At 37.3% G+C, this 15096-nt stretch overlaps 1 protein-coding gene across 2 annotated transcripts in view; it reads right to left on the bottom strand.

Annotated features, from left to right (window-relative positions):
* Positions 1–13240: 13240 nt before the first annotated feature.
* cenpw (centromere protein W) overlaps positions 13241–15096 on the bottom strand; it is a 10395-nt gene continuing 8539 nt past the window's right edge. Inside the window, exons 3-4 of one of the 2 annotated variants that reach the window (XM_016541047.1) lie at positions 13951–13994; positions 13241–13645 (exon numbers count right to left, since the gene is read on the bottom strand). In XM_016541047.1, coding sequence (XP_016396533.1) covers positions 13636–13645; positions 13951–13994 — 54 coding nt within the window. In that variant the 3' untranslated portion in view covers positions 13241–13635. The remainder of the gene's footprint in view (positions 13646–13950; positions 13995–15096) is intronic. The other variant, XM_016541056.1, reaches the window with a different exon arrangement.

Here is a 15096-nt window from a genome sequence, read left to right as displayed (position 1 = left end):
TCCAAACTCATCCTTTCTAATCATCCTACTACTTGTCCGCTTGATCCTATTCCATCTCATCTCCTTCAAGTAATTTCTCCTGCAGTTGTACCTGCACTTTGTCCTCATTTGTAAGTCACTTTGGATAAAAGCATCTGCTAAATGACTAAATTTAATGTAATGTGATAATTTTTTTATAAAACAGCTAGTTTTATAAAACAGGTAAATTGGCTAGTTGGTCTATTCTTTTTGCATTTCCAACACTGTGTAGAAAAACTTCACAAGTGATTTTGGTTTGAGGCTTGAAGTTGAAAGATGAAAGATAAAATTCTCAAGTATGCAGTCATCATTTGAAAATAGTTTGAGAAATAGTTTGATGGACTTACACAAAAATAAACATGCCGCTCCATGGCTTATCTGGGGATAACTATAGGGTTTCTTCATCAAAGTCTGGGAATTTACCTTCCAGATATCTCACAATCCAATTGTCTAACTCATTAAAGAATTATATAATTGAATCAAACTTCCAAAAATGCCATGTGGCCCTTCTAACTAAGCGCAACTGGTTCCTGCTCTCAGCATATCCAAAGAACTGAAAAACTCCTCTTTCTCTAGCAGTGCCTGTATAACCAGGCACAAAATGATGCATTCACATACCACAGCGAGAGTCTGGGTCTTAATGGTGTGGAACCTGCACTGCGAGGACAGATTTCCAGAGAGGCTTTTGTCTCTCATTAGCAATGTGTGGTCTCCTATCTTCACCTTCTCCATATGAAATCTACACTACCATTCAAAAGTTTGGTGTCTGTCAATTTTTTTTTGTCATTTTTTAAAAAATAAATAAATTCATACTTTTATTCAAGTATGCATTAAATTGATTATGTGACAGTAAAAAATAATGGACTCCACATAGTGTAAATATTAACTGTTTCCAGCATGATGATGATGATAATAATAATAAATGTTTCTTGAGCACCAACTCAGCATATTAGAATGATTTCTGAAGGATAATGTGAAACTGAATAATGGAGTAATGACAGCTGAAAATTAAGCTTTGCACTATAGGAATACTTTACATTTTAAAATACATTAAATTTAAAGACAATTATTTTAAAATTGTAATAATATTACTACACAATAGTACTGTTTTTACTGTATTTTTGATTAAAAAAAATAAATGCAGCCTTGATCAGCATAAGACACTTTCTCCAACAAACATTTTTAAAATCTTACAGACACCAAACTTTTGAACAGTAGTATACATGTACAAGGAATTACAAAGAAATCTAGATTATATAGTGTCAGCAGTTTAAACATGTGACAAAACCAACTGCAGAGAAAGACATTTCAGATCTTAAAGAGGCGAATCTCCTGCACGTCATAAGACACATTTTTGGAAGTTTCTCTAGGTCAGTGGCAAAAAAAAATGCATCTCTCTGGTTGCATCCCACCCATATTTCTAACAAAATTTTGTAATATTCTTCAGCAATTCAGCAACACCACCCATCCTTGAATATTTATTTAATCCACAAGCCAAACGGACTACTGACGGCTGTTTACACACACCCCAGCTCTTTGCTGGGGACTGGGGTGAAAGGGAGGAACATTTGCAAAAATGTTTTCATAAGAGGTGAAGCGTGCTTTTCAACACATTCCTTATTCCAAAGCATAGTGGCTTCTGAGTCACTGCCATATGACCTCATTACCTTATAAAAAGGACAATTATACAGGATATCATCTAAGTGGAGTAATAAATGTAGCATAAAGAGAACGTCTGGCACATGCTTTGAAAAGAGCATTCAGTCTCTCCCTGACCAAGCAAGGCCCTGTTGACAGAGGCAGAGATGGCATCCACTGATAACGGCTGTTCATTATCACATTGCTCTCTGCAGCTGTATTGGCATCGCTGGTGGAGATGGGTCCACACTTAGTACTTCAAACGAGCCATCGACCTGACCGGTCAAAGTCTTGCAGAGTGAATCGCTGCGGAGAGTGGACAAAAGTCATAAATGATGACAGGCAGAATGAAGAGGGGCAGAGCACATGTAAACAATCTCCTGCCAGAAGTGATTCCCCCCCCAAATGGGCTCTTTACAGGATTTAAGTGTCAGGAAGCAGTGATTAAAGGCCTTGGATGGGACAAGCAGCATTATATGTTTCACTATTCATGTTCGTATGATAGCATCAAACTAATTTCTCACAATTCAGCTAATAAATAACACAACAGGTGATATGGAGATTAAGGTCTGTCAAGGTTTGCTAAAGTAAAGCAATGCCATTAGAAAACTACCTCCTGACACAGCCAATAGATTTCTTCTTTAAAACAAGAGAGGAATGGCACTAAAGCAGCTATTAGTGCTCCGATCTGAAGCACAATGGCCAGTGCTTGGTGAGCAAAGGTCTTGAACATGTTTGAAACTGGGCACAGAGTAAAGACCATGTCTCTTCAACAAAGCATGTTATTCTGCAGACTAAGCAAAACTAAGACCAAGCCAATGCCACATTTCTCAACTTGGTGCTTTTTTTCTGCTCTTCTGAAACCAAATACACCTCTATGTTTTGCTTGGCAGTCATGCTAACACTGAGGCGTAGCTGAACAGGTTCTGGCCAGTGTGTTACCCAGAGTGCTCAAAGGATTGTAGAGCACAATGGAAACTCTCTGTTGCTCAAACTTCACAAACTCTCACAGTTAACATGCTAAAATCTAATCAATACGCTGAATAAACAATTTGACTTAAACATGCACATTGCAATATCTGTCAAGCACTGCTACATTTCTCAACAAAACATCCATATAATGTAAGCGGATGGGAATCGCAGTTTTGAGAGTCAAAAAATCATACACAAACAAAACCAAATTAAACCCTGCGGCTCGTGACGATACATTGATGTGTAAAGACACGAAACGATCGGTCTGTGCAAGAAACTGAATTTATATTGTTTTTTTACCTATTTCTCAAATGGACCATTGACACTCCTAATTGAGATTGTAGATAGAGTGTCAATGGTCCATTTGAGAGATAGGTGGCGGTAATGCACTTATAAGTCTGCAATCCGCCGTAAAACAAGAAGAAGACGCGTCACGCGCCGGCTGTCAAGGACACGCTCAGGACGTGCTCAAGACAGTTCAGACATTGCAGTGAATCAGAGGTAAAAAACGAAACAAAATGCTGTTCAGTTTCTTGCACAGACCGATCGTTGCGTGTCTTTGCACATCAATGTATCGTCACGAGCCGCAGGGTTTAATTAGTTTTTTTTTTGTGTTTTTTTTTTACTCTCAAAGCCGTGATTCCCATTCACTTCCATTATAAGACTGACAGACTGCAACGGTTTGAGTTAAAAAACTTCGTTTGTGTTCTACTGAAGAAACAAAGTCACCTACATCATGGATGCCCTGGGGGTAAGCAGATAGACATCAAATTTTCATTTTTGGGTGAACTATCCCTTTAAGAAACTGCTGATGATAACTGTAGGAAAATATGCAGAAAATATAACAAAAAGAGAACTAATTGCTTGGGTACTTTGCATCTGATGCTTTATAAAATGATTTAATAGAAAAATTGGAGAGTTGAACTGAACTGATCTTTTTACCTCTCTAGCACTTCTTGTAGTCAAAGTTGTGAACTGAAAATGTCTTTGTACAACAAAGATTATTATATTTATTATATTAATCACCATTTTGGAATGTTAAAGATTATTATATTTAATCATCAAACAGCCGACTTAATTTGCTGATAAAAAAAGAAGAAAAAATAGGAACTCTGTATCTAATTATTTAATAGTAAAATCTTTTTTTTGCCTTTCCAGCACTCCTTGTAGAATATTTAGAGTATAATTTCATTAAAAAATATTTCATATTTACACATTAATAAAAAAAAAACTGCAAATAAAAATACAAATCCATATTAATAAAACAGCCCCCCTTGTAAAAAAACCCCCCAAAAAAAAAAAAAAAAAAAGGTGCAGTTGTGAACTTGAAATGTCTTTGGTACATTACTATACATCTGTCAAAAATTATTTTATTTTATCAACCACACATCCAGCTTAAGTAATCGCTGTTCAAAAACCTCACAGAAACTCTGGACTTTTAGATTGTGATGTTGGCCCGTTTTATGCAAAATAACAGCCTAATTGCATTGCAAACTAGGGAATAGTGATTAGTTATCATTACTAGTGAAGCGCAGCGAAGAACTTCATAATGTTTCCTCGATGCAGAGATATTGCTTTGAAATATTTCTCAAGTCTGGAAATTGCATATACCAAAAAAGAGTAACAAAGCATGCTTAGGAAATAGAGCATCTGATGCTTAGCAAAATAACTAAATTGAATTTTCCATTGTAAGCGAAAGCAGTTCCAAAATGGAATGGTTGCATCCCACCCATATTTCTATCAAAATTTTGTAATATTCTTCAGCAATTCAGCAACACCGCCCATCCTTAAATATTTATTTAATCCACAAGCCAAACGGACTACTGACGGCTGTTTACAGAATGGCCAGATTTGCTTTTTTTTACTAACGTCTAAATATATATATATAAAAAAACTAGACACACTATCCTGTGTCGTTTAAGAACCTCAGATTAGCAGGTCAGTCGCGATGCCCTGCGCTAAACAGTTAGTGTATCAGAGCCCGCCAGTCTCAGTCAGGGGCAATTGGGCCTGGGGTTTGTTTTCCCATGAGTCATCTATAAACTCAAAGCAGTGTCCTCATCCAGTGTTTTACACACATCGTGTGATGTCATCCAGTCACTGGCCTGCGAGCACAGCAAAAATAATATTTAGCCCTAAAAAAAGTGTTTCTTGGATTGGTTTCTATGGTTACTTAAATATTGTGAAGAGCTGGTGGGACACCCATAACACTATAGAGGACAAAGGTTAAGCTTTGCTTCGTACAGTACCGTCTGCCAGTTTCACTGGACTCTGGGCTCTGGATGATCTTTAAAGGTGCTTTGAAGAAACACAAACGCATCTGGATATTTGAAAATACATCAATGGACGAACAAATAAATAACTGATAAAGATCTACTGACCAGAAAATCATGGTGTAGTACAGAGCTGCTGTAGGGCAGTAGTGGCCGGTGCTGTATGTGTGGTGATTGAAACTAGTCCATGGTATTTTTCATGGAGGATTACCAGGTTTACCTCTGTACAGAATTTTGTGAGACGGCACAATGGTCTGCAGCAACCCAAGTCCAAAAACTACCCCCTTCTGCTCACCCCTTAAAAATAGCCTTAAACAAGAGGTTCTCTCACTGGGCCAACATCAACATCCAATAAAGCCCAAAGATAAACATGGGGCGGGTTCCATGGCAGAGTAGATTTCATCCCTTGGGAAACGTGGCCAATTCTCCCCCATCTGCTCAAACACAAACCTGCTGGCTTTTACGCCGAACAAAAACGACTCCAGTTAGAAAACATTACCTGGAATTTTTATGTGATTGTCATCGAGCTGCTGGGAGAATTATATATCATGGTGACCTTCGGTTTTGATTGGCTTGTATCGGCGACAAGTTCGTTTCTCTTGGAATCGCTTCTTCATATGATTCCCTCCTGCACACTTTTAAGGGAGAGAGTGGTTTGCCGTTTGAGTTTAAAAACATCAGCTACGCTGCCATCTCACTTTCACAATGTCCTTGACTGTGTACCAAGATAAAGAGAACAATTTTCTGCTGGAGCACGTTCAAGAAGTGGACGAGTCACAGGTGTTGCACTGCAAACTGAGGAACTTTGTTGAGATAAAGACAACACATAAATGAGGTATAACAGAGCATAAAACTAACCATGCATAACTTCTCACACCTTGAATCCACAATGCATTTGACCTGTAAAAACAATTGGCTCAATAAGGGTTAGTCATTCAAACATGGTTCTATATTTTCCATCAAAGGCAGAAAACCTAGGAAACATGGTTTAAAGTGCATTTGTATAATTATTTCAGCAAATCATCTTAACTGATTGGGTTAAACCATGAAAATTTCGATAGGGTCTTCTCCCATCGACTGGACCCTCAGTGTGTTGTCTGAAGTCAAATGTCTGGCGTATTGGAGTATTTCGGCCATTCAATACACTCCTCCCTTGTCAACAGATGTTTCAAGGCAATGAAGCAGCAGGAATCATGTGACAGGGGAAGAGTGTGGGAATGAGCTCGAAACAACGACTAAATGCGTGTTTTTTTGTGCGAAAGTCAATTCGTGCATTACACCAATCTACTGCAGATCTGTCACTATGTGCCAGTGAGCAGATGTTTGGCTTTTTAATGATGCAGCATCTGGGATTTCTTACAACAGCATATGATACAATAACACAACCATTTTTTACACCGAACCCAAAATACTTTGCGAAGCACACAGTGTTACGTTGAGTGTTTACATGTGTCTCTTTTAGGCATGTCACCAAATTACCAAGCTGAAATTTACAATTTAAATTACTTCTCCTAATTAGTTTTATTATATTAAAATGACAACTATAATTTTTTGTGTGTGTGTGCTAAGGATAAGAATGTCACAAGTCCAGTTTTAGGTAAGGTGCGCTGTTACAATTTTAGTTTGGCAGACAAAACAACTGGAGAAAAAAACTTTTAATATACTATACAAATCGAATTATTATACTTTGTTAATAAGCTATATATATATATATAATTATTACAGTTATGGTCACAATTTTACATAGACTTTGCAGTATCTGCTTCCAAATGTTAATTATTTTCCAACATATGTTTACATACGCTAGATCCTTAATACTGTGTTGTTACGTGGATGATACACAGCTGTTTTTTTTTTTTTGTGATATTTGTTCATCAGTCCCTTTTTTGTCCTGAACAATAAAACTGCCCGCTGTTCTTCAGAAAAAAACCTCCAGGTCCCACAAATTCTTTGGTTTTCCAGCATCTTTTGCATATTTAAACCCTTTCCAACAATGACTGTATGATTTTGAGATCCATCTTTTCACAACTGAGGGACTCATATGCAACTATTACAAAAGGTTGAAATATCACTGATGCTCCAGAAGGAAAAACAATGCATTAAGAGCCAGCGGTGTAAACTTTTGTGCATGGGCAAGCACTCCAAAAATAAAAACCCTTTGCAAATCCTAATGCACGCTGACATTAAATAATTCTTGATTTGCAATTACTTGATTTATCAATTCTAATGATTGCAGTAATGAAGTTCAGCTCAGGTACGGAGGGCTAAATTAGATCATCCGCAAGGAGCAGGTTGGGAGCAAGATGAAAGGAGAGCAAAGACACACAAGGGCCTTCCAAATGTTCTCCACCTCCAATAAGTCTAATGATGATCTGGAACTGCCTGTAATCAAATGCACCTGAATCGTGCTGGTTCTAATTCCCTCTGAAGATGATGTTAATATTAAAAGCCCTGTTATTATAGAATGAGGTCCAAAGAATTCACCAGCTCTGCTTACATCACCTCCTCTCTGCCTGGGGTAAAACCAGAGTAAACAGTTGTTATTCTGCTCTGACATACTAAATTGTTTTGCACTGGAATCAGACATCTAGGAATTAAAACAGCTGGTTTAAAAACTAAAAACAATCATTTCCGTGTGGATCAAGGAGATCCTGTAATATTGACTGTTTATGTACTGTAGTTACGTCGTAACTGGCATCTTGCCTAAAACAAAGGAAAAGAGGATGAATTAAGAAAAAAGATGTTGGAAAAGGTATCCGTTACTGATATAGTTTTGGTTTTAGCCCAGTGTGTAGACAGTTATATGGGAAATCCCATTACCCATCTAAACATTAGGCTAAAGGCCAGAAGGATCTAAAGCTTTAGCTGTGATTGATTCCCCTTCATCTAACACATACAGGCCTCTTAAAGTGAAACAAAACCATTTTACAAAATCAAAGGCCATTCTGCATCTGTGCTCTATAGACAATTTCAAATAAAGACTTGGTCCCAATAGTCAGGTTTTCATCCACATTTTAATTTTAATTTTAAGAGATTGTATAAAAATGCATGCGATGTGAATTAAATTTCCAAAATGTGCATAAAAATTCCACTTGAGGTGGATAAAAAAAATAATTTGATCAGAAGATGTCTACATAAACTATGTTGGAAACATGTAACTTTGCTTCAAATCATGCTACTAAATGGCTCAAACTGTAGAGCTTGGTGTTAGCAATGCTAGGATCATGTGTTCAATTCCCAGGAACTGCATAAACTGAAAAACAAGAAAAGCATCTGCCAAAATGCATAAATGAAAATGTAATGAATAATACACTCAGAGAAGAAAAGAAAACATGTTGCTCTGGTCATTCTGCAATGTCAGAGCCAAAGCCTTTCATCAAAATGACTGGCTGCTATTTTCGCTCCCAGACATAAGACGATGGAATGGGATTGGAACGCTGCTTTATTAGCAAATTAATTTTGCGATATTCCAATATTTTTGGAACTTAATGGAAATTTGTAACTTGAGTGGCAACATAGAGTGCCCTCTAAACTTTGGAAACACTCTTAAGGTATAAAGCAAAAATTTACTAATTAGGCACTAATATGAACATTTATGGTAATTACATGTCAAATTTAGGGGTGTACTTTTTAGCTTTTATACTTTTGGGTACCACCCAAATGACAGCTTTGTACCTTTTTTCCAGAGAGAAGCTTTCAAAATGAGATTTTTGGCAATACCAGTATGAATCCATACCATTTCTTGACATAAATGTTGAAGTGTTCTTCTATATTCTGAATTGTTTCGTAATGAAATGTGCTTCATAGTTTATGTCGTCCCTTATCAATGCAAAGTCATCAGAAAATGCTTAGCCTAGGGTGATTTCAAACTTTTGGAGGAAACTGCAGCCACTGACCACACTTAAATAAGACTTAAATAATGTAAACTCAAAAGTATTTGTGTATATGCAATTCTTTGACAAAAACAAGCTTCTCTTCTTTCGTGAAAGTCATCGGCTTCAGTCAAGCCACAAGTGAGTGCTCCAAACACCATGTCTAATTTCAATTCTTCAGCGTTTTCATTGGGTTATCAAATTAAATCTGCTCTGAGTTGGTCCTGGGCATTGTAAGAGCTATGTGGGATTCTGGACAGGTAAAACAAACCAAGACCCTCGAAAAGTGAGATTAGAAGCGGGCCGGTCATGTGCGTTTGAGGGGGCCTAGAGGTATGAAAGAGTAAAAGAGCCCCAGAGAAAAAGAGGTGGATGTGTGGGCCGTGAGCCAGCCGGTACTGATGGTTAACTAGTGAGGTAAGGAACTGTGTTAAACTCCTTCACCTGGAACAGCATCTGTAAACATCCAGCTGTGCAAATACATATGTGTTTTGAGTGCTCCAGACTGGCTACCTTGCATGAGGGCATAAGCAACACAAACAAACAAATGCAAAGCTGTTTAAATGTAATGACTTCTGTGGTGCAATGAAATCAAGCATGGCAGATACGTTTCAATACTTTCCTTCCGCCCATTACCAGCAGAAAGACATCTATTAAATGTTGGATAGGATCTAATCTGTTTGTTTTGCTTTATTCTTTGCAGGTTCATATTTTAGTTGGTACACTGAGGGATTATAAAAGCTTATCTAAAGTAACTTGAAGTAAACTGTTTGCTGCGGGTCCTGCAGAACATGGTGACTCCAATTATTATCAAGGTTGTCACATTTAAAAGGAAAAAAAAAAAAAATCTCAACTCAGGGTTCGAAGATAAGGATGGCCCACCGGCCCAGAGCCCATGTGCCAGAGTTTTGGGCCAGTTTATGCATCAGTAAGAATGTGTTGAATGTACTGAATAATACACAAAAAACTGTTATTTTGCAATGTAATTATTATTTTTTTTGCCACATTAATGCCACCAGATAGCAATAACCAGTTTAGTAATTGTGCTAATTTAGTTTAGTTTAACACATAAAAATAGTAACACTAAAACTACAAATAAATTATATATATATATATAAATAAATAAAAGATAAATAAATAAATAAACAAACAAACTAGAAAACACTGAAAATACTAATAGGAGTAAAAACTGTAAAAAAAAAAAAGTGAATAGAAAAAGTGAAGATATAAAAACTAAATTAAAACAATAATAGTCAAATCTCTTAAGGCTCTGGGATGGAGGCTTGAGATGGTCCAAGAACAAAATAATAAAAAATAAAAAAAAAAGACTGGAAAAATTTGCAATAAACATGGTAAGCCACATTGGGTTTTAAAAAAGTGTTTTGAGAAAGCGGCACTACCTTAAACACACCAAATGATCGATGTTCCATGGCAGAGAAACATCACATGTATTTTACCATAGTGAACTTCTTTCCAATGCATACCCACCTGGCACATAAACATCATGCATGACATCAGAGGCCTGGAGCCCTGTTAAATCATGTCCCAGCAAGGCCTTTTAACGCTATGGTCAGTGCGGACCACTGGGTAACAAAAGCAGGTGGGGATGAGGAATCCCTACCACAAACCACAATGCCACAGAGGGTCAGCTTCCATGGCATCACTGTCACGCTACTTCAGAAAGGGCATATAGGGAGTGTTTGGCTCCTGAAGCTGGTTTGGGCTAGGAAAGACGGACCATCTCCCCAAGAGGACCAGACCCCACTGCAGTGACGGGAACAGTTCCATTAGCTCAACCCTGCTTGAGTCACAAAAACCTGAGGTGTTTGCAAAGACACGTCAATGGTGTGAGGTTGCCTTTTAAGAAGAACAAGGAAATTCTGAGAGAAAGGCATATGCAACTTGTTTCTTTGAAGGACTCTGGACTCTTTGATGGAGCTGGTCACTAACATGACTTTCAAGACACATCAAATTTCCTCAAAGTTTTTGCCAACATACTATTTGATGGAAGAGCTGTATGATATCCCTTTTCCACTAAATTGCTGCTAAGCTGGTGCTTGACCAGGGAATTTGCAAATCTCTCTTAGAACTTGTCCTTTTCCACTGCACTTTAGAAACAAGAACTGACGCAGACTTCTGATAGACCATTGCTTTCAAAAGACATACCTATGATAGGCTATGGTACTTAACACTACAAATACACAAACCTTTGCCTTAGTAAATAAAAACCAGAGCACACACACAAATACGAACAAGAGCGTTTAAAAGCAGTTGCCTTACAGCGGATAAGAAATTGAGTTGTTACTATGCAGAAAGACAAGACTTCCAGGAGAATAAGCATTAAGTGAGTCTCAAGCAAATATTTGTCTTCATTTTACGCTAAGGCAAAAGCAATTAGTCCCCCTCTGATTTATTTTATCTAAAAAGAGAACTATTCAGTCAAATTATTATGAAAGCAATACAATTAAAATTTAACCAGTTTCAAGCAGCCGTACAAACCCTGCTGCCCATAAACAAACATAATTTACTGTTATCAAGAACATATTTTTGATTTTATTTAATTTCATTATTTAAGCATCTTTATGCCAGCTTAACATAAGGGTGGGAGGTTATTTATATAACAAACAACATATAAATTAAGTGTAGTAAAAATTAAAGTGGCTGGAACAGGTGGAGCAACATAAATAGAAATAGTGTTTCTGTAAACTGAAAAGGGTCAAATTTGGCCCATAGCTCTAACACAAACACCTGCAATGGAAAAAGGGATATGAATATGAATAACTAACTCTTCGATAAGTTTAGGGAACACATACGTGACGCTACTTTATATCCATAAATGAATAGCAAGTTAAAACAAATATTTTATATATAGCATCAAAACGTATAAGAAATGTTAATAATAATAACCCCAACACTTTATGGCTATTCTGGACGTTTTGATCTCTATGGACTGTGGGAAATGTTTTTAAAGGCCAAAAGATTTAATTTGCATTTGTGGCATCCATTTTTAACATCATCCAGAGAAATACACAATTAAAGAGTCAGTATGCAGTTTAAATCATTTAAAACAAACAAACAAACAAAAAAAGCTTTCATGTTGCATGCATTCTCACTGTTGCCCTCTTCTGGTCTTGCATGACAAGGTGAATAATGATCGCCCTTTTCCTACAGTCTGCTCCTGTAATGATACATACATCTACTTCCCAAACAGCAGCATGAAGAAAGGCCATGATGGAAAAAGTAGAAGAATAAACGGCACCATTCCAACTGTGAGGATGAAGATAGATGAAGATGATGTCATACATGAAAGATGAAGATAAAGGTGGATTTAGAGGTCTGGAGAACATTCTAGACTCTTATCAACAGACAACTCTTCTCAAAACTAAAAGGCAGGCAAAAAGTACAAACACTACGCTGATCAATCCCTGGCAGCCCAATTAATTCTGACAGAAGGATTAAAGGAGGGTGACTCCCAGGTCATGTGATCATCAGTGTTATACACCCGAAAAGTGAGACCCAAACATTTACTTTCCTGTGGTCCTGGGGTCAGGCCCTTTGATCCCACACAACATGGGCAAGAAGCAAGGAGCAGATGCAAGAACAGAGCTGACTGACTCCTGAGGCAACCAGTTGGAGACACTGCATACACTACCATTCAAAACTCTTGTTACGGTAATATACTTTTCTTTCTTTCTTTTCTTTATTTAAAAAAAAAAAAAGACTGGAGTAATGGCTGCTGACATTTCAGTTTTGCCATCACAGTAATAAATTAAAACATATTTTAAAACATATTCAAATAGAAAACTTTTTTTTTTTAATGGTAAAAATATTTCACAATATCACTGTTTTTACTGCATTTTTGATCAAATAAATGCAACCTTGGTGAGCATAAGAGACTTCTTTCAAAAAACATTTATAAATCCTACCATGCTCAACTTTTGAACGGTACTATATGTCAGAAACACAATCAGGCAGTATCCAATGGTAGGAAGGAAAATTCCTTCAGATCTTATTTAAAACCTCTTCAACTAAATGAATTTCACAATTCAACTACTTGAGATTTGTTTTAGCTCTTGTAATGAAAATGTCAAAGTATATATACATAAAATTTCAAATGTTAACTGCATTTTGCACTAATTTTCTCATTTTAAAGATGATTTTATGGTATCCTGGCCATGTTCTTAACAGATTTGTTTGTGTATTTTCTTATAGGTCACTCAGATATTAGTAATTAAATTTGAAATAAAATTATTATCTCGTTACAAGACGTCCATCTGATACTGAGTCAATACAGGAGAGCGAAATATCATCTGAGTGAACTTTCCTGCTAAAAACCTGCTTTTGTGAGCAGCCACAGATAATATTCCCAGTGTTGTTGATGGCCGAGAGCCAAATATCTTGTTGCTTTACAGAGCGAAGAAAAAAACTGCACGGTTACTCAACCATGTGTTACCCAAGTTAAGTGGTACAAATTGTTTATTAACAGGTATTAAGTAATAATACGATCCAACGAGATGAGGGACACAGGTGTTGCTTTAGATATCTGGGCTAGATACTGTCCATCATATATGATTTACACAAAACTAGAAGCAAAAGTTCAACAATCATGAAGAGAAATTAATCACAGCCTAATAATGGGCCCGACGCTGAGACAAAGCAACATAAATTCCATCGTGCACGTAAAAGTTCTAAGGAATGAATAAAGGTAAAATGTTTATCTATAGTATATAGTATTGCTCTATACTATAGCTCACACATACTGAAGACTTTAAGTAAATTTTAGTTCATGGGGTCAATGCTGTTGAACAAATAAAGGGTTGTGATGGGGAACTCCCGTCATCCACGTTATCCACGTGTGCTCTTTAACAGTTTCTGTAACAACAAAGGGAAGAAACACAATTATTTAGAGCAGGGGGCAGCACCATTGACACGCAAAGGGATAATCACTAGAATGCGAACAATAGCCAGAGTGCATTTATTTCAATTTTGTATTTTAAGGACCCTTGCACCTGCAAAGTCAATTTACAGTAGATAGATACATACAAACATACATACATATAAAATTATTAATATATAATTTAGCCTATATCGTTTAGAAACACCCAGTTTTTCTGTTACACCCCTGTTTTTTTTCCCCTCAAATTTCCACTTTCCATAGCAGAGCTCTACATACACACCTGTTTTCAGAGGCGGCCATGCTGAACCAGTCTGCGCCTGAACTCTGTAAAGCATGTAATTCCTAACATGTTTAGTTGTGACAGGCCATCATGACTCCGCTCTTGATTTGGAACAAGCAGAGCATATTTCATGCCCCTGCTGCTCAAGTGCATCTGTACAAGGAGCACTCTGCACACAGTTACATCTTAATCAAATAAGCTGCCTGCCCTCGTGAAAATAAACGCAGCGCGATGACTCAAAATTGGCCGGATCTCTGTTCAGTGTTATTGTGACTCATTTGATGTGGTGCCCCATTCAGATCTATAGCGCTGGAGAAAATATCCATCAAAGGGGTGGTTGCAAGATGATGTAGCCGGATTCCGGCTGCAATACGAGTGTGTTCATTTGCTGCCTTAATTCCTTTTTCAGGTCATGCAGGGCCTGAGCCTCAAAACAATAGATGAATAAATAAATAAAAATTACAGGAGATTCAGCTGGGCCTAATCTACAGTAAAACACTATATCTAAACTAGATCTAACAGCAATCAACACTGCAACTCTGCCAAAGCATGGATTGCATTTATGATTAAACTTCAGACACATGCTTTCATTCCTGAATATTTAGTCTGTTAAAAAAAAAAAAGTGGCTTGCCAAGGATTCACTCACTTCGGTGAATGTCACAAAGCCTGTCAAGCACATGTCTGGGTCAATAATTTTTTTTTTCTTTCAGAATTTGGGTTAAACCGCTTAAATTTGTCAAGAAAACGTGTCAGTGGAAAAAAATTCTAATGGTCCTAAATTTAGGCCTCCATTCCTTATGGAAAATATAATTTCTTTTTTTGACCTGGACATGATCGGGTGACTGGGAGTGTGTTTTTGTACGGTTTTATTCTAATTTTTTAAAAACAAAATTCCATGCACTCCAGCATGGTATTTAAAGTCGTACTAGAATCTATCATAATCAGCACAGGGTGCACACAGCTGCCAATTGTGGGGAAGTCGTGGCCTAATGGTTAGAGAGTCGGACTCGTAACCCAAAGGTTGCGGGTTCGAGTTTCGTACCGGCAGGGATTGTAGGTGGGGGGAGTGAATGTACAACGCTCTCTCCCACCTTCAATACCACGACAATACCGAACCCCCAACTGCTCCCCGGGCGCCGCAGCAA

This window comes from Sinocyclocheilus rhinocerous, unplaced genomic scaffold (assembly GCF_001515625.1).
Source record: "Sinocyclocheilus rhinocerous isolate Xijiao unplaced genomic scaffold, SAMN03320098_v1.1 scaffold2448, whole genome shotgun sequence".
In the NCBI taxonomy this organism is placed as follows: domain Eukaryota; kingdom Metazoa; phylum Chordata; class Actinopteri; order Cypriniformes; family Cyprinidae; genus Sinocyclocheilus; species Sinocyclocheilus rhinocerous.
Note: the sequence above shows the minus strand (reverse complement) of the source record. Positions and strands in the feature narration are given on the sequence as shown.